The sequence below is a fragment of the Molossus molossus genome, unplaced genomic scaffold, assembly GCF_014108415.1.
Source record: "Molossus molossus isolate mMolMol1 unplaced genomic scaffold, mMolMol1.p scaffold_m16_p_13, whole genome shotgun sequence".
Classification (NCBI taxonomy): Eukaryota; Metazoa; Chordata; class Mammalia; order Chiroptera; family Molossidae; genus Molossus; species Molossus molossus.
This window is the reverse complement of record NW_023425348.1, coordinates 87918553-87938433: the sequence shown is the minus strand read 5'-3', so window position 1 is coordinate 87938433 and position 19881 is coordinate 87918553. Positions and strand designations below refer to the sequence as shown.

General features: G+C 56.3%; 1 protein-coding gene across 2 annotated transcripts in view; it reads left to right on the top strand.

Moving 5' to 3' along the window:
• Window positions 1–1134: 1134 nt before the first annotated feature.
• The window catches only part of SYT7 (synaptotagmin 7), a 58606-nt gene continuing 39859 nt past the window's right edge, over window positions 1135–19881 (top strand). For both annotated transcript variants that reach the window (XM_036258787.1, XM_036258786.1), the window contains exon 1: window positions 1135–1418. In XM_036258787.1, the coding sequence (XP_036114680.1) occupies window positions 1388–1418 (31 nt within the window). In that variant the 5' untranslated portion in view covers window positions 1135–1387. The remainder of the gene's footprint in view (window positions 1419–19881) is intronic.

The window sequence follows — 19881 nt, the reverse complement described above, 5'->3', positions numbered from 1 at the left end:
TACCAGGGTGGGAGTAGGAAATCTTGACTCTAGAAAGCCTGGATCATCTGTGAACTGCATTCTCCGTGGAGGGGAGGGCGGGATACTGTAGCAGGCCTGGGATTGTGCCTTTCTGGTGACCCCCTTCAGTTCAAGGTGGGGGCAGGCTCTGTGCTGTGTGATGCTTCAGTGTCTGTCTCTCCTTGTGTGGGAGGTGTGTTTGTGTGCCTGTATGTGGGGTGCTGGTGCTGGTGGTGGTGTCGTTGATTAGGTGTATAAGGTGTGTACTGGGAGGTCTCTGTGCCTGAAACCACCAGTGGTTTGGTTACAGGCCCTTCAAATACTTGGGAGAAGGGCCCTTCTCTTCTCTGCCACAGAATCAAGCAGTTCCAATTCTGCAGGAAAGAACTAGGGTTCACCTGATTTGCACTGAGCTGAACTGACAGTGGGGCAGAGAGGGCCAAGAGAGCCCCAGGGTTTTCTTCTTTTGAGGGACTGGGTTAAGTGGGCACGGTCACTAGGCTTAGTCCCCCACCAAGGGTGGCGATTCTAGACTTCTCAGTTCTGTGTGCAAGCTTGAAGGATGGCCAGAGTATCGGATCCAGGCTCATCCAGACAAAAATATTCCACTCCTGGTTTTTGCACACACCAGCCCGGCTCCCCCGACCATCGCGGTGTAAGGGCCAGAGCTGACGCCCTCGAGCCTCCACCAGGTGGAAAACCTGGCCGGGATTTCCACGCCTTTTGGAGCGGAGTCAAAGGGCACCTCGGAGGAGGCAGCCGGCACCGCGGCCCTGCCGGTTTCGAAGCCGCTGCCATCAGGAGCGCACCGGCCGAGTGGGCCGCGCAGTGCGGCGTGACCCTCCGGCTCAAAGAGCCCAGCCGGAGGGCTCTGTGCCCTCCCCGCTTGGGCTGCGGGCGGGCGGGGCGCGGGGCGGCGGCGGTGCCCTCGGGGCGGCTCGGGGCGGCTCCGGGCGGCGGCGCCGGCTGCAGTGCGGCGCGCGGCCGGCAGCGGGCAGCAGCGGGCGCAGGCGGCGGCGGAGCTCAGCAGCGGGCGGGCGGCGCCGGCGGTGCCCCGGGCGCGCTCACACACGGGCTCACAGACACACACACACGGCCTCGTACACACACACTCACACGCTCCGGCGCGCACACGCGGCGCGCAGGCCGGAGGGAGGAGGCTCCGCGCGGCTCGGCGGCAGCAGCGGCAGCGTGCTCGGCGGGCGGGCGGGAGGGCTGGCGGGCGGCCCCCGCTCCCCGGCTCCGCGGCTCCGTGCAGCCCGCGCGGCCCCCGCCCTCGGACCCGCCCCCGGGGGTCGCCCGGCCCCATGCCCTGCAGCGGCGGCGGAGCAGCGCGCGGCCAGGGGCGGCTCTGAGGAGCCCCGAGGGAGCCGGCGACAGGGGGACCATGTACCGGGACCCGGAGGCGGCCAGCCCAGGTAAGCGCGGCCCCGCGAGGGCTGGGGCGCCCCGCTCCGGCGGGCAGGACGGCGGCAGCGCGGGGCGCCGTCTCGGAGCCCCAGCCCGGGGCCGCCAGAGCCGCGCAGACTTCCCCCAGGGTTATCCTAGCCCTGGGGAGCGGGCTCGGACGACCGCGGCTCGGACCCCCGTCGCCCCACCCCTGCTGTCTGAGCCCTGCCAGGCTGGATGCCCGGCGCCGGCTTCGCAGTGTCCCCACAAGGACCTCCCCCCCACACACCCCAGCAGCCCAAGGACAACGTGTGTGGCGGAGCGAGGAGCCGCTGCTCCCGCGGGAGCCGGGCAGTGCCCTCAGGCATCCCCGGGTCCCCAGCACCAGTGCCCGGAGAGGAGTGCCAGTGCTGGGGGACCCCAGGACAAGGATCCCGGGAAGCTTTTGACCAAGGTTGCAGGCACTGGGGAGCAGAGTGACATCGGCGGTGCCAACTGTGAATTGAGAGGGTGCCAGGGGGCAAGCGGGGATCTGGTGCAGCAGCAGGGGAGGGGGCTGGGGGAGCCGCAGGAGCGTTGAGGAGGGACGCAGGAGTACCTGAAGGGAAAGAGCCTAGATCGTTGAGCATGGGGGTGCCAGGGCAATGTTCTGAGCTTGGGGAGGGGGAAACCAAGAACCCCAAACTCACTCCAGTCCTGTCGGGGGAGGGAGGAGGAAGGGCCCCCTCGCCTTTGCATTTCTCCCGAGCCGAGTCTGGGGAGTGGCCTGGAGCCCACGTCTGCTCGCCTGCTCGGTATCCTGGGAGCCAAGCCTGGAACCTTTCTTCCTTCCTTGGGCAATTGCTCTGCCATTTCCTCTTTGGCTCCCAGTGCCTCCTCATGCAGTCCCCACCTGTAGACAGGTCCCCTTCAGTCCCTGCCGCGGCTAGTCTCCGCACCCTCCTAGGGTGCCCCACCCGAGGCCCAGCACTCCCAGTCTGCCAGTTCTGGGAGCAGGGTCTCAGTTTCTGGGTTTCTCTGAAAGCACAGCACCCCAACCTGAGCACTCGATCTCATATGAGAGTCTCTGAGGTGACTGGTGCTGGTGTCCTGGGGGTGGGGGTCTTGGGGACGGGTCGAGACAGCTCCAAGGCCCTCCACAGAAGGGACCCAGAGCCCCAAGGCTTTTCAGGGCCATCCAGTGGAGGCCTGTGTTGCCTGCCCTTGCCCTGGCCCCACATTGCTCTTTCCCCCTGGGGCAGCCTCAGTCTGTCCTCGCCTCCTGAAGTCATTGCAGCTGACTCCACTGAGGAGACCTTCTGGTGCCAAGCCTCGCACTCACTCAGTACTCAGGTATAACAGTGATAGAGACTCAGTCTCCCTCTCTGGAACCTCATGCCCATCTATGAATGTCCTCTGGGTGATGGCTGAAGGGGCATTGCCTTTGAAGGTTCCTCCCTTTATCTGTCTGGACCCAGGTTACCCACTCTGGCATCTTCCCCCCAAGAAGCTACCAGTTTCCAGCACTTGGACCAAGGGCAGGGGCATTCTCCTGCTAGGATCACCCTCTCAGAAGCAAATAGCTTAGTTTAGAGACCGGCCTTGGGGTATGAGGATGGAAGGGGACATGTGGTGAGGACACTCCCCTCCCCCTGCCTGGCCAGGCTGGCAGCCTCCCTTCTCAGGTTAGTGGCCTGGGACTGTGCCCTTGTTCCCTCTCCAACCTTCCTCTTTCCTCCCAGGCCTGGCATCATGACATCACCCCTCCTTCAAGCACCTCTGCCCTCTCCACAAAGGCCAACTTTGTGTGTTTGGCATCTTCTCAGTAAAGGGCCTAGAACCCAGTGCTGGCAGCTCCTAGACCTTTTCCTCTCCCACCTCTGCAACGGGGCCTCTCTGTCTGGGGTGGACATCGGTGTTGCCCACTCCCGCTGTGGCTGCAGGACCCATCAGTGCCATGGCAGGGGCAGTTCTCGGAAAGAGGCTGGCCCGAGGTCTACTCTCCGATGTGGGCACTGGGCTGGGTGGGGTCAGTCATAGGCTTGAGATGGCAGAGTCTGCTTTTGCTCCTAGTACCCTGGGGATCTCTGAGAGACCAGAGACCTCACTCTGGCCTCTGTGCCCCTAGCATCCCTGCCTACCTCCTATAGCCTCTACAGTTCTCCGCTATACTTCCTCTCCCCTCCCAGCTCGCCTCAGGCCCCCCAGACTGTGCTCCCCCAGCTAGGGCTATGTGTCCCCCTTTTCCTTTTCCCCATCTTTCCTTAGGCTGGCACCAGGTGGGAGGGAGCTATGCAAATTAATCCCTGTGTGATTCAGGCCAGTTTCTCTGGTCCCCTAGGGTCCATCCAGTACCTTTAACATCCTGATCCCTTCATCCCACTCCCAGGAACACCTTCGGCCCAATCCTCTAACGTGTTTAAATCTCCTGTCCTGTTCTGCTGCTGTATGTTCCAAGCTGGTTCCAGAGGGTCCCTGTGGTACCTTCTTATTCCGCCCACTCACTCAGGGTTCAGCCTACTGCAAAGATCCTGACTCCCAGGACAGGCGCAGTTCCCTTCCCCGTTGGGGCTCTGGCCCCCAGGCAGTTGTCTCGCAGATCTATCAAGGCTGAAGCAAGGGACTGTGGGAAAAAGCCGGAGCCCAGTGAAGAAGGAAGCCTCCCATCAGCTTCTGCCCAAACTCTGCCCAGCCTTCCCCAGCTATGCCTGCACACTCACCTCTGCTGCCTCCCCTGGACACTGGGGCCTCTCCCTGTCCTCAGCTTTCTTCAGTTCATCCCCAGGCTGGTCTCCCTACCCTCCGATGCCTGTCCCCAGGCCAGACAGGGCCTCAGCAGGCCTGCAGGGGTCAGCGTTGCAGTGGGCAGGCAGGATGGCAGCAGGGAGGGAGGGAGGGAGAGGTGACCTTGTAGCGAGCAAGTGATGGGGCCAGAGAGGGAAAGTCTGAGCTTGTTTAGCAGTGTGGGGAGAGAGGTCAGATCCTGAGGGTGGCCTGCCCTGCTCAGCTCTCTGTGAGCTTGTCTCTGGGGGTAGCAGTACTTGAGGTTTCATCCATTCCACCTGTTAGTGGGCTCAGCTCCCTATAGCAATTCTGCCGGCCAGGTCTTTCCTAGGGAGTATGGGGAGCACGCTGCATGGGCCGGGGGGCCTTGGCATGGTGGGTCTCCTCTCTCAAGGCAGAAGGATTCATGAGATTGCCCAGGCCACTGGGCAGCCTCTGGGCACAAGTTAGGGACAGTGGCTGTTGGGTGATGTATGGGGCAGGGATTAGGGCTGTGGCTGACAGAACGGATCAGGGGTGTGCCATTTCACTGACAGACTCTCCCTACCTTCATCTACCTGTCTACCCCCCCCCCCAACCTCTCACCTGCCCCACCTCCCTGGCTTGTATCTGGGCTTGGGTCAGAGTCTAGGACTGAAGATCAAATGATCTCCCAACAGACCATGACCTAGAGGTGCACCTGAGGCTGAGCAGATTTGAAACGAAGGGCAGGAGGGATGGCTTCTGTGGGACTTAGATCAGGGCAGCCAGTGTTCCCAAGTTATAGTGTTTCCCATGGAGACAGAACCCCCTTGGCCTTGGTTCATGCTGTTCAGTGGCCTTGTGGGGACAGCTTGACCAATGAGGCTGGGTGCTCCGGACTGTGGAGTGGTGGGGAGGAAGATAGCCTCAAAGTCCCTCCTGATTGGGGAAGAGGTGCTAGAACAGACTGGATTGGGGTGGGAACACACGGGCCAGTAAGTGACAGGTGAGGAACAGCTGGAAGGTACAGGAACAGGTGAGCAAAGACAGGTGTCAAATGGGCAAAGACCTGGGACCTGACTGACCCCAAACTCCGGCCCAAGGGGCACTGAAGACAACATAAAGTGCCAGTGGAGGGCTGTCTCCTTCACCCCCCGCCCCAGCCCTGCTGTTGCAGGAGGTCCTCAGGGAAAGGCAGAGGAGGAGTGGGTGGTTACCCCCTCCCTTTCCCCTACCCCCACTCCCTGCCCACCCCCTTTCTCTCAGGGACTCAGAGCCCTTATTGAATCTGATGGACCATTTTCAATAACTGCTTTCCCCAGGGGAGCGAGTGAGGCTGGAGCCACAGGGAGAGGAGTGGGGAGGGGCCTCGTGGAGGGTGGGAGGCCCCATCTTGAGCAGGGCTTTTGGCTGGAAGAGCAGCCGGCTGCACTGCCTCCTCCGGGGCACCGAGGCCTCCTGGGTGAGCACCCAGCACCGGCAACCCTGCGTGGAGCCAGCCCCCTGCTCCACGGGCAGTGCCCCGCAGGTGGCACATGCGGCTGGTGAGGTCAGCTCTGTTAGGGTGGCCACTGTCTGGCCAGGTGCCAGAGCCAGCCAGTGCCAGGCCCAGCCCGGGTGCCTGCCTGCCTTGCCAGGGAACCCCAGCCAATGATGCCAGGCAAGCTGTGCCAGTTCGATGGACATGAAAGTCACTGACCTTTCAGGCAGCAGGGGCAGCTTTGCTGGGCTCTGTCCAACTTGTGTCTGGAGGCCAGGGCTTTGGTCTCACCCAACAGAATTCCCCAAGGGTTGGAACAGAGTTGGCAGACAGCGTGGACCTGTGGAAGGGGCTGGATGGCGCCCAGAGCGGGGATTCTGGGCCCAGTTGGTTGGAACGTGGGCTGGCATGTGGGGCCTTCTCCGGGGGTGGGGGTGGGCGGCTCTGCAGCTTCCACCTGGTAGGGCCACTTGGGAAGGTGTGTCACCTGTGGAGCTCCCAGCCCACTTGTATCGTGATTGTGCGGGGCCACAAATCAGTGGAAAGGGAGGGCGGGGCCGGTGGGGAGAAGCACAGCGTTTTGTGTGTACTTCTGTGCGGTGCGGTGCAGTGCGGGTGGCAGCTGGACGGGCCACCGGAATAGCTGTGCTCATCCGAGTGCCTTGCCCGCTGTAAACAGCAGCTAATGAGTGTATTTGTCACGAAGTATGTGGAGGTGCACTGGGAGCTGTGATGGGAAGCATTGGGGGAGGAGGCCTCCCTGGTCCTGGCCCCTGTCCTTAGCCAGGCAGGGCCTGTGCCCTCTAGGGGCCCTGCCTGCCTCTTGCCACACTCTCCTACCTGCCAGCTTGGTTGCCTCCAAGGCCTCCATCTGCCGGGTGCAGGGCATCACCTGGCTATGCAGCGTGCAGGAGTGTGGATGTGTGTGTTGGAGCTTTGGTGTGGATGGATACAGGCATTTCCATGACAGCTTGTGGGTCAGTCAGCGTGTGTGTTTGTGTGTGCTTGTGTCTGGGTCTAACTGAGCATGTCTGCGTTTGTGACTGATTGTGTGTGTGTGTGTGTGTGTGTGTGTGCATGCGCGCACCCTTCCCTCAGAGCCCTGAGAGGAAGACCCCCCCATCTTGGTGGCCCTGCTCCCTCGGTGCCCTCCGTGGTGCACTGGAAAGCGCGGGGCTCTCAGGCTGGCTGGGGGGACAAGGGCGTGCCCCATTCTGCCCCCAGAGGAGACTGGAGGGAGAGGTCTGAGCTGCAGCCCCGGGGGCTCCCGTATTTCCACTTGCATAAGAGAAAGGGAAGAACTTGGGGCCTGCAGAGCCCAGGCAGCCCTCTGGCTCCTGAGCCCCAGAAGCCCTGAGAATGAAAGAGGAGAGGTGGCAAGGGGTCGATCCTGGCGGGGAGGGGGGGGGTCTCACGCACTGGTTGGTGCAGCGTGCACCCTGCCCCAGACAGGTAGGTGGCATGGAGTGAGGGAGGCCACGAGGGGTGCCTGCATGAGGCCCTGCATGAGGGGAGCGGAGGGGAGAGCTGTGTGGCTAATACGTCCAATTAAATTACTTCAAACCCTGCCGCGGCAGCTGCTCCCGGCGGGGCCCTGGGTACAAATTGGATCCGTCTCATTACCACGGGGTAGTGTCAGCGGGACCAGTGAGTGGTGGCCGGTTCAGTCAGCACACAGAGGGCCTTCTTCCACTGCCCAACCTGGGCCCGCTCTGGCTCCTTTGAGGATGTGCTCACTCTAGCACCCTAGGTCCATCAGGCCCAGATATTGGGGCTCCCTGCACACCTCTTCACTGTCCTGACCCCCATGGCAGATCAAGAGCTCCCCTGAGCCCTCACTGTCTTTCTCCAGGAATGGGGATTTCATGCTTTATAAGGGGTACAGCCTAAGGAAGACCTCTCAGGTCAGCCAACACACCCCATTCCCCCCCCCCCCCCCCGATAGCAACAGTGCGATAATAAGGTCTTACTTGCAGAGTGCTCAGGATGTGCTAAGCGTATGTGCAGCAGGGGTTGGCTGGCTTAAGCTAGGTCTCTGGGGTCAAACGGCTCTCTGTCCGAATCCTGGCAGGGACACGTGCTGCTGTGTCTCTGAAGCAAGTTACTCTACTACCCTGGCCTCAGTTTCCTCCTCTGTTAAATGGGTATGATGATGGGTCTTACCTCCCATGGGGATGGATGAGGCAAGATAAGGTGGGAAACATCTTTTGCAGAAAGCCCGGCATATAGTGACACTCAGGCACTGGCAGCTGTTATCAGCATTATCCTGAATCAAGTGATTGATGTGTGGGGTGAGGATTCTGGAAGCTTTGAAGAGGACAAACCGGCCTTCAGCCCTGGTGGAGGAGGAGTAGGGAGGGCTTCACCTAGGCAGTGTCAGTTATCATCGGAACAGCTGGAGGGGGAACTTGTAGTTAAAAGTCAGTTTGAGCCCTGGACGGTGTGGCTCTCAGTTGGTTGGGCGTTGCCCTGTGCACTGAAGGGTTGCTGGTTCGATTCCTGGTCAGGGCACATGCCCAGATTACAGTCTTAATCCCTAGTGGGGGGCATGCAGGAGGCAGCAGATTGATGTTTTGCTTTCACATTGATGTTTCTCCCCTTCTTCCTTTCTCTCTCTAAAAATCAATTCTTTAAAAAATCTTTTTTAAAAAAGTCAGTTTGAGATTCCAGCCACCCTACCAGACCCAAGTGTGAGCTCTGGGTCCAGGGCCTTGGGCCTTGAAGGAAGAATAAGAACTCGCCGTGGGAGCAAGCAGGGTGACGCTTTCAGTGTGGTGGGGACAGCACACGCAGCGGCCCGGAGATGTGACAGGTCTTGGCCAGTTGAGATGGCAGCGCGTGAACATGGCTGGAAGGGAGGCCCTTGGGGCAGTTGTAGGAGTTACGGCTTTGGAAAGGTGGGATGGGTCAGATTATGAAAGTCCTGGCATTCTGAAATAGAAAAATTGGATTAAAAAAAACAAAAACCCGGAGCAATGGAGAGCCATGGGTGGCTTCCAGGAAGATCTCTGTAAAGAACTCACATGCTGCGGCAGAGTGGGGGGTCTCTCCCCTGCACAGCGCTCAGCCCAGAGCACCCACACCAGGATGTCTGCAGCATCCAGCATGGACTAAGGCCCTGCCCTTCGAAAGCTTGTGGTGGGAATGGGCAGTCTAGGGACAGCCTCATATGAGAGGCATGCATAGGCACCCCCGGGGGCTTCCCTGTGAAGCTGGGGTATCAGAGAAAGCCTTTTAGAGAGGGATATAGAGCCAAGGTAGGCAGGCCCAGGGCCCAGTGGGCACAGTTTATGCTCCTGAAAATTTTCTCTGTACCCCAGTCCTCACTATGGGCATCAGGGCCAGGCCCTAGAACAGCCACACAGCTCACACTCCAACTGCCAGACCTGAGCTTCAGAGCCCCACCAGAGCCAACCTGTTTCCATGGCAACTAGACGGGCCACCCCCTTCTCTGTGCCCGTGGCCCCTGGCACAGGGGCCCATTCACAGCAGGGTCTGGGCATGTCTTCTCACTTCCCTAGTGGGTCGTTCCTGGGCACTGGCGGCACACTCACCTGTTGGCATTTGGGTCCATGTGCTCAGATAATGTATATGTGTGCCCACGTTGTCCGCCCACCTTAGCTGGGGATTGTTCTCCTGGGGGAGAGGGTCAGGTGAGCACCAGAGAGCCTGACGCCAGCACGAACACGGGCCCCTTCACAGGAAGGAGAGGAGGTTAGGAGGGTGTGCAGGTCACGGGAAGTGGCAAGTGAGAATCTCCTGGCAGAGCCGGGGCGTCCTCAGACCACAGTGTTCCCCACGCACATCACTTCATTGAGTCTTCACAGCAGTCCTGTAGGGAGATACCATTATCACTGTCGTACACATGAGGAAACCGAGGCCCAGAGAGGCAGCGTGTCTTACCGGGCCACTCAGTAGAACACGGATGAGATTGAAGTCAGCCTCACTCCACAGCCTAGGTTTTACCCACTGGCCTACACTGCCTGGTGCTCCCTTATCCCACTGGGATCCAAGCCAGCCCGTCTCTCAGCTCACCACTTGAAGGGAGTGCCGGAAATTGGTGCTGGCCACAGAGCCGGACTCAGAGGGTCCCCAGGGCCTCCTTCAGTGCTCCAGATGTCCCCTAAAGCCTTTGTGCTCAGGGCCCCGGAGTGGGGTGGAGCCTCCCTCCCACCCTGTCTCCTCTCCCACTCTACGGCACCGGCACCGTGGAAGGATCCTCTCACTCAGGGGAGGCACCCCTCACTCCCTGCCAGCCCTGGAGGAGCCTGATGAATTGGCTGTGTGCCCCCCCAACCCCATCCCTCCCTCTCCAGCCCCCGCCTAGTTGGGGAGGTGCGAAGGGAGCGATTTCACAGCCTGTCAGCTGAGGCCTAAAAATACCCAGAACTCCGAGATGCTTGGGCAGGGGGAGGAGAGAGCAGGGACCAGGGATGGGGTGGTGGGGGTGCAACGATAACTTGGCCAGAGAGGCCCTCATGGCACCACAGCCTGCTCGGGAGGAATGGGCAGAGGTCCCCAGGTCCCCCATCTGGTCCCATATCTGGCAATGATAAAGGGGGGTCGTCTCTAGGGTCTTGAGAAGTCAGCTCTGGCACTCAGACTGAAGGGAGGGCTCAGTCTCAGGTACTATGGACCTCAGGGCCCCCGGAGGCTCTGGTCAGTGCCTCTTTCTCCTCCAGCCCTGGGCTGGCTGGCATCTTTGGGCCGTGGGAGCTGGGCGTGTGTCTTCTTCCTTCCTGGAGAAGGTGCCGCTTCTGTTAGGGGAGAGGTGTGAGGAAGACAGCGTGGATGGGGGTGCCGGCAGGTGTGAGATGTGACGTGTGAGTCACCCTGGCACTAGAGGGGGGCAGAAGAGAAGGGGTGTGGTAACCCATGGCACTGCCACGTGGCTGTGTGCTGAGGCATGGCCTGGCCCCGAGTCAGCCGGTGCCCACAGAGGGGGCTGTGCACATGGGCGTGTGGACCTCCTGGAGCAGACCTGTTCTTGGTGCTGGAGTGCGTGTGGAAATGTGTGACAGAGCATGGCTATTCCAGGCGGTAGCTGTGTGAAGGCATGGGCTCAGGTGTGGAGGCTAACTCATGCCGCGCAGACACGTGCTGGTGTGTGTGCTTCTCATGTGGAGACGATGGCATGTGTGCCTGTGCAGAGGGACATAGGCAGACCTCTCTGGGGCACCAAGCAGGGGCTGAGTCATTAGGGAAATAATGGGGAGTGACAGCCAGAGCAGGGGCTCCAAATAAAAAGTAATGGGGTTCAGATTTGTTATGTATTGATTAGCTTTGTGACCTTGGGCAGGTTAATTAACTTTTTTTTAATGTGCTTTTTTGTTTGTTTGTTTGTTTTGAGAGAGAGAGAGAGAGAGGAAGGGAGAGATAGAAACATAGATGGGAGATAGAAACATCCATTGGCTGCCTCCTGCACGCCCCCTACCGGGGTTCGAGCCCGCAACCCAGGCAGGTGCCCTGACCGGGAATCAAATCGGGACCTCTCAGCCCGTGGGATGATGTTTAAGCCACTGAGCCACACCGGCTGGACTTAATGAACTTCTCATTGACACATTTCCCCATCTGTAATGTGGAGACAGTAATACCACCTACCTCAGAGGTCAGCTGGGAGGATTTGATGAATTACTGTATGTAAACTGCCTGGAACTGAGCCTGTCACAGAGGTAGCACCGCATGTGGACAAGCTCTTGTCGCCTGGTCCTCCCCTTTGATGATATAGGTGGGAGCACCAAGTCCAGAGAGGGCAAATGACCTGCCCAAAGTCACACAGTAACTTAGTGACAGAGCCAGGACTAGACCCCAGACTCCAGCACATTAAGACAGGGCTTGTTCAATCTAGGACCACATGACACTGCCCCCCCTTTAGGCCACAAGAAGCCCTGCAAACACAGGATTGTAACCTCATTGGCATCTGGGGCCAAGATTCTGCCAGCGCTGGGCTGAGGTCTTGGGGACTCAGGGATCTGAACATCATTAAACAATGTTAGGATGGAGGGGTCCTCAGGGCAGTGGCCTGCCGCCTGAGTTAGAACCATGGCACTGGTTAGTTGTGGATTTGGCCAATTATTCAACCCTCCTGAGCCTCAGTTTCTTCCCTCTAATGGAATAATAGTAATACATACTTCATAGGGTTATTGTGGGGATTAAATTAGATCCTGCATATAACATTGTAAGTGGCTGGAACACTCTACCAAGTAAATGCTCAATAATGGCAGCTGCAGTTATAACCAACGTGGAACCCTCCCACCCAGTACTCCATAAATGGCGACTCCCTATGCTTCCCTTCCAGCCTCTGGATACCTTTGCTCCTTTCTACCTGCCACCCTGGGCTTAAACCAATCAGGGACTGTCTTGCTGTCAACCAAGACCTGTCTTTGTCTTCTGTTACTGGCTCTGCCCAGGAAGGAACAGGACCTACCACTGGGACTTAGCCCCTGAGCTCTCTGTATCTGGCCTCATCACTTACTTACTACATGACCTTGGCCAAACACCATTTCATCTCTGGGCCTTGATCTTCCTTTTATAAAGCAGGGAGGTGGGACCACACAGTCCTAAGCATCATGGTCATGTTGCTGTGTGACCCAAGAGGGTCCTTGACTCAGCCCACTGGAGGGGGTGGCATGTTGGCAAGAAGAGAGGTGGGCCAGCTGCCCTGGGTGAGTGGAGTATTCAGGGCCTGAGCTGGCTGGTAGCCTGCCATCATGCCTGCCGGTACCTGTGGGTGCGTAGGAGGGCGTGCAGGCCCGACTGGCTGGGCACTGACATTGGGGGAGGCTCAAGGACGATGACGTAGAGAGAGCCCTTTTTGGGGCCCTGGGAGCTGCCACTCCAGCCGTCCTCCCTTGCTCTCCTCCCATTCTCTCCAGGGCTTTTCTCCAGCAATTCCTCTTTCCTCCCTGTCCTCCCTCTCTCCTTCCCCTTCCTGGAGTCTCCCGGTACCTCCCCCTCTCTGCCTCTTCCACTTCTGTCATGTTGACCATTTTCCAGGGTGCTTTCTTCTTTCCTCTCCCTCTGCAGAGGGGAGATTCCCCCCTCCTTTGTCTCTCTGCTTCCTGATGTTCCTCCTTTTTCCTTTCTATGACATGACACGTGTCCCCATTTCTCTGGATCTTCCTGGCTTCCCCTGCTGCCCCTGAACCCAGGTCTCCCTCTTACTCTGCATGACATGTCTAAGCTCCTTCCAGCTTCTTGTCCCCTGGCTCTCCCATTTCAGAGTCCCTCCCTCCCCAACATACGCCTCCATTCTTCCAGTTCTTTGGAACTCCTTACCCCTCCACCAGACCCCCCCCCCCCCCATCCACCTTCAAAAGTTTCCTGGCCTCCTTCAGCTGATGGGGCCAATCCGGGCAGTTTCTGTGACTGGTGCTGCTGTCCTGTGCCTCAATAACCCCCCACCCCTGTGAGTTGAGAAAAGGGGTCAGCCCAGGGCCCAGGGACTGGCAGCCTTGCCTCCTAATTAGCAGGAAGTAATTGCCTGGAAAAAAATTTCATTTAGAATGAGAAATCAAGACTCCAAGTTAGAGCTGAGTTAACTGATGGCCCTTAGGGAGAAAGAGGAGGGAAGTAGCCCAGGTTAGGGCCTCAGAAAGCCCCTCAGGACATGAAGGCCCATTGGACTCCCCCTCCCTGGCTTGCTCCCAGGACCCCGGCTTTGGGGACGAGGGCAGATAGTGGTGGGCTGGGAGTCCCACCATCTTTATCTGAGTACTGGCTTCACTACTCACTATGTGACAGGGCAAGCCACTTATTCCTTTGAGCCTTCATTTTCTCGCCTGTAAAATCAAATGAGGTCCTCCGTATCATGAGGCTCAATTTGAACAGTGACAATAAAAGCACTTTGCAGGCTGTAAAGTGCTGCGGGAGTGTGCGGTGTTACTGTCTTCCTCCATGTGGCTCTCACCTAAGATGTGAGGATGATGGAAAGGTGGTCTTGGAAACACCTTAAAGGGCAGCAAGGCTTCCAGAACAGGTGAATCCAGCTGAGCTGCAAGATTAAAGGCAGACAGATGTGGTTTCCCTTGTCAGTCTCAATAGTCACTGGCTGCATCACCCTGAGTGGTTACCTAGCCTTTCAGAACCCTACTTTTGTCATCTGTAGGATGCTGATCATGATGTTTCCTGCCAGGGAGGTTGTAAGGCTAAATGAGATACTGTTGGCAGAGCTTTTACCACAGTGCTTGGCCTATAGTAAGTGCTCAATAAATGACATTGGCTATAGTATCTGCTTTAATTAAAGGCTATTATCTTTACTCCCTGCCTGGATACAGAGAAGCTGTGATTTTGAGTGTTGTCTTCAGGTGGTTTTATTTGTTTTGCTCTTTTTTTTTGGAGGGGAATTTTTACACCGGTGGGCTAATATCAAGCAGCCCCTAGAAACACCAAGATGTGCTTCTCAATGAGTCCCCACCTATAGGGTGGGGGGACAGGACTGGGTTACAGCTGTAATCTTCTCCAACCCCCACTGTTTCCTAGGAAGGGTCTATGGGCAAGTTTCTTATTTGGGTGGATGTGAGGTAGGGAGCCTCTGCCCTGGGAAAAGGATATTATAGGCCTTTGTGTTCATCTTGGTAGGACTGGCCCTGCAGTGGGAAGAGAGATTGTATTTATTTGGACAGGTATAACCCACTCACATTGGAGGAGGGAGCAAGAAGTTTTACCTGGCCCAGTTGGCCATCTGGGTCGTCTTTGCTGTGAACCAGGCAGCATGGCACCCAAGGCCGCTGAATACAGTCAAGCAGCCAGGAGCAGGGGTGTTGAGCAGCGCTGCAAGCTCAAAGCACCAGATTGTCCCAGGAGGGATGAGGGGGCGGAGGGGGCGGTGGGGGCGGGACAGTCTGCCACCCTTCCTCATTCGCCCAGCACCACTACTGGGGGCCGTCTCTGCACTCTTCTGAGCACAGTACCCACGCCAGCCTCCAGGAGGCAGTGCTGTAGGCTCCATTTGCGGGAATGGGATGTGACATTTACAGTGGTGGGGAGGCTTTTTTGTCTCAGGCTGGACTGCTGATTGGGGAACTCACCAGGGAAAGGGAGCTCTTAAGGTCAGTTGGTCTTCATCTTAAGGCTGATCAGGGAGGAATTTGGCAGAGGAAGGTGGGATCACTATGCTGCAGTCCTGGAAATTGTTTCTCGGTTGGTCGGATCTTTTCACCAGGGGCAATGCAAACGGTGGCCTGGAGTGGGGCTCAGTCCCAGTAGTGAGCCCTGTTTCAGCACCAAGGACAGAGACAGAGGGTACGGCGCCTCTTTCAGAACCATGGACAGAGCCCAGGACGTGTGCTCAGCGGCTCTGTACTCATATTTGTGATACAAATGATACCCCCGAATATGGTAGAATGGCACCTCTGTTAGGGAATCTCAGACACCCTATTAACAGGGCGATTTAGGACAAGAGAATGGAGTTAGCTGCTAAGGTCACACAGCCATAGTGACACAGTGGGCGGCAGAACTGGACTCAGATCCCTAGTGGTCTTTTTCCATCCATCACTCCCACCCCAGCTTCTTTGCAGCATGTATTGTTGATAACAATAAGATGCTGATTTAGTCCAAGGCACAACCATGTATTATTCATAGGAGTAACTAGTGGTCAAGGCCTGTACTTAATCATCACACATCCCTGATCCTGCCCCCACTCCATACTCCTATCAGAGAGGCTCCCCATCTGAGCTCCTCCTTTCCTGGGCTCCTGCTGCTCTGATGGATGTGATCATTTTCATGGCTGCCCAGATAGCTCATCAGCTTTGGGATAGGTGTGGGTGGGAGGATGGTAGGTTCCGGGCAAACTTCTGGCTGGACACTGTTCAGCCTGAGCTCCCTGCTCAGAGCTGGCACCTGGCCCTGTTCATCCTAAATGGCTTTGACCCTGATGACTTCCGGACTCAGTAGCTTTCTGGGGCCTGCAGATGGCCTGTCTCCCTCTTCCCCTCTTTTGAGACTAGAGACTGAAGACAGAAGCACAACCTTCTTTAATCCTGGAATTGTGGGAGGTGGGGTGGCTGTGATGAGGAGAGGGGGTCACCAGGTAGGAAATACCCTCATCACCTTCATTAAATACAACAATGGATGTAAAACCCTCAGTAAACTCTGAAGCACTTTGTCAACTGTTCTGCAACTGAACAGATGTGAGCCATTATCACCAAGGCCATGCTCTCTGCTGGAAGAGAGAGCAGAGGTAGAGAGGGGTGGACGAGGCCCTTGTAGCTCACCAGACCTCGTTGCCCGATGAGGAGTCAGAGTGCTTGTGGATCCCGACATGTCCCCGTTCAATTTCTTGCTGGAACAGCTCCTGGCCCATCCGGATAATCCTTCATCCCCTGTTTACTCATTTAGTATCTCCTCTGAATTCTAAACCGTCTGCATCCAGCCGGCTTCTGCAGCCCCTGCCAGCGTTCTCTCCCTAGCTCACTCATGCATTATCTGTTTTTATTACAGTCAAGGTTGAGGAGACTTGCTCATGCTAAGCCCCTATTTCCAGCTACTTTGAACTTTCCAAAACAATTCCCCTCGGGCCTCCTCTTTTGCCAGCCTTGTTCCCACCCCGGGTGAGGCCAGAGGGGTTGTGGGTGGCTCCCTGCCTTCTGAAGGGCACTCAGGGAAGCTGTCGGGAGGCAGAGGAGTAGGGCCAAGCCCACCTCTCCTGGGAAATGAGTGCCCGGCTCTCTTTCCCTTCCTTTTCTTTTTTCCTTCTATCCGCCCATCTCATTTTCTTTTTTCCTGTAGCAAGAAATGAGCTGCCCCCGTTCCCAAGGTGGGTGGCCTGGAGCAGGGAGTTTTAGTGTGGAGAGAAGGCAGAAAATTCATCAGGACAAGAGGCCTGGCACTTTGCCTGGCTGTCGGGGGTTCAGAGTTTAGCTCATTGGCTTTCTGTTGCTCTCTCCCAACTATGCCTTTTCTGGATTTTTGTGTATGTTGGGTCAGTAGGAGGGAGATGGGGTAGGCATCAAAAATACCCCCCCTCCCATACCCATATAGCCATGGGGCTGGTAGGCGCTGCACCTGTAAGTGCCCTCCCTCCTGTCTCCATTCCCAGCTGCTCACGTGTACACGAGGGCTGCTTCCTGTGGAAACCTGTGACTCCAGCTTGCACTGCTTTCCACCTAGAATGTCATCCTGCAGCCACCGAAGGATGGGGGGAGGGTGCTGGGGCATAATACATCCTGGTGCAGAATCAGGTGGGAGGAGGTGGGATCAGGATGGGAACGTGCTGGCAGATGTAGCCCCAACCACCTCCAACATCATTCTGCTTTATCTCCAAAATAGTAGTTGCACCGCAGTCGGCACAGTAGAGACAGAGCCCTGGGCAAATCCTCAGGCACCTCACCCTTCTCTTCTGCTCCCACTCTGTCCAGCCTCAGGCATTCAACCTCTAACCTGTTCTGGGGCCTTTAGGTAGACAGAGCCTTTATCTGATGAGGGTGCTTTGCTGTGGCCAAGGGCTGGCCCAGTGGAGTGAGGAAGGGGCCTGGGAAAAGTGTGTGTGAGACAGGGATCTCTGAAATGCTTGGGATAACTTGGGCATGGCTCTCTGGTAAAAATTTTTGAGAAGTGGAAGCCCTTTCCCCTGCTGCTCTTTATTTTGTGTTCACGCAGGGTCTTTCTTCCCTTCCTTCTATTCTGAGAGAGATTTGTCTCAAAGCTCAACTCCTGAGGGGTGAGAGCTGCAGGGTTTGAGGTCTTACAGACTCCAAGTTCAGTCCTGGAATTTACCTCTTCTGCTGTGTGCTCTTGGGCAATTAGTTAACCCTCAGTTTGCTTCTTTGTAAAATGAGCATAAGAATATTTACCTTCAAAGGGGTGCTGAGGACTGTGAATGTGATTCAGTGTTGAGTATACATTAGTCACTATGATGAAAGGTGCTTGGGAAGAACAGAGGCCTGGGATCTGGGGATGCCCAAAAGAGGGGAGCCGTCTAGGTTGGGAGGGTGTGGGGGTGATGCAACAACTTTGGAAAGGCTGGATATGGGGAGTGTGCGTGTCACCATCTGAGAGTATAAGAGCAAATTAATTCTGGGGGAAAGAGCCTATGTGCACAGATTTCTAGCATGTCCAGCAGCTTTTCTGTATTGTGTCCGAGGCTGTGGGCTAGGGAGACCCAAGCACTGGGGAAATAGGATCTTCCCCCATGACAATCCCCAAGAAAAGGGTAGGGGTGGATAGAAGGTCAGTCCATTCAAATTTGGAGAGGGAAGAGACTGCTGTGAGTGCATGTCATCAGGGAGGGCTTCCTGAAAGAGGTGGGCTTACCTGGGGCCTTGAATAATTTTATGTACTTGTTTAGCACGTACTTATCCAGCCTCTGCTGTGTGTGTACCAGACCTTGAGCTACAGAGATGAGTGATCTAGGGTCTCAACCCTCCCACTGCTCCCAGTGGAGGAAAGACATAGAAAGTGCTAACTATTAACCTGAGGAAGAATGGCCATAGTTACAGGGGAAGCAGAAAGAAATGTGGGAGGGAATGAAGGTCATTTTTGTCTAGGGATCTTGAGGGTAGAGAATAGAAGGAAGAGGAAACAGCTCATGCAAAGCCTCAGGTGTCAAAGACGTTGGCTTTCTTGAAGGAAGGAGAAAAGTTGGGTGTGGCTAGGTTGTGCAGTGTAGCATATTACGGAATGTTGTCACATCCTGCAGCTCAGAGGAAGCTGCTACAACCGTGGTGAAGGACAGGCTCAAGTTGCCTTAATTCCCTGTGCCTGTTTCTTCCTGTGTGAGAGAGGAAGATCATACAAAAGAGTGCATTTAAACTTCTTGGCATAAAAGGCATGTGCTCAATTAATGTGATTTGTTATTGGATCCTGACAGGACCCCAGCAGGGTAGGTCAGGGGTTATTATCATAATTTAAAGGTAAAGTGCTTAGGCCCGAATGGGCCATTTCAGGGTCACTGGCCAGGGCCAGAGGTGGGACTTGAACCCAAGTCGTCTGCCTCCAAGTCTGGTTTCTCTCCCACTTCTCTGCCTCAGGACAGGCAGAATTTGAGTAGACAAATAAAGGGCATAGGGAGAAAATTTCAGGTTAGAGGAAGTGCATGAATACCTGGACCCCATGGATGGAAGAGCTGGCTGGGCCTCTGCTCATAGGTGACCATGCATGTGTGTGTGTGAATGTGAGCATGGGTGGTTTGTGCAAGGAATGAGTCTCTCTGGCTTGTGTGTGTGCATGTGCATGCGTGTGTGTGTGTGTTTTCATGGCTGTCCATGTATGTGTATGTGTGAACATGGGTGTCTGTGCCAAGGGTGAGTCTCCATGGCACAGGTGTGTGTGTGTGGTGAGTGCATGAGTACCTGCTCCCCTCTGGCTCCCTTCCCACCCCCCCTCACCCCCATAGCTGGTAAGCTTGCCCTCAGAAGTCCATTCCCTCTGCAGCAGCTCCCCAGGGCATCCCAGCAGCCAGCGGCCCTGTTTGATTCTGTTCATCCATAAATCATGGCTTGCTGAGGAGATGAGAAGAAATCGGGAGTGAGGGCAGATCCCTGGCAAGTGATGGGGTCAGGTCTTCATTTCACACCTGAAGCCCAGGCTGGCTTCCAGCTGTTACCCCCACCCCCACTTCCCCTACCTCAGCCCTCCCACTCCTTTCATAGGTATTGCTTGCTCTTGGGCAAGCCCTGGGTTGGGCCGGTCATGAGGCAGGGCCTGAGTAGGGGTGTGTGTGCACAGAATTGAGTGAGACGTTGACCCCTGGCCTCTGCCGTCCTTTGGGGAAAACGAGATGTATATCTAGTTCAGTATTTCATTCAACACTCATTGAGTGCCATCTCCATGCCCCAGACGCCTCAGACTGAGCAAGACGTGGTAGTGCCATGATAATGGCATTATTGCCTACTTATTCTGTATCAGGCACTGTACTGAGCGCACTATATGTGCTAATTCCTTTAAACCTCACAATAGTGCTCTGAGGCCTGTACTGTTATTAGCTCCCATTTACTGATGGGGAAACCAAGGCATGGAGAGATTAGATCACGTGGCTTGGAAGAATAAAAGCCAGAATTTGAGCCCAGACAGTCTGGCTCCAGAGCCCTGGCACTTAATCACTGCACCCTAAAAGAAGGGCAGGCACAGTGTGAGGGAGCTCAGAGGCAGGAGAAGTTAATTTTTACTACGAGATTGTGGAAGGCTTCCTGGAGGAGGAGGAGGTGTTTTTCATCTGGATCTAGAAAAATTAGGAATTGTCAGGCAAAGATGGGCATGAAGGAAGAATGGAAGAGGTTTGGGGTGTGTGTGTGTGTGTGTGTGTGTGTGTGTGTGTGTATGAAAGAAAGGTTCTCAAACTCTGTCACTGT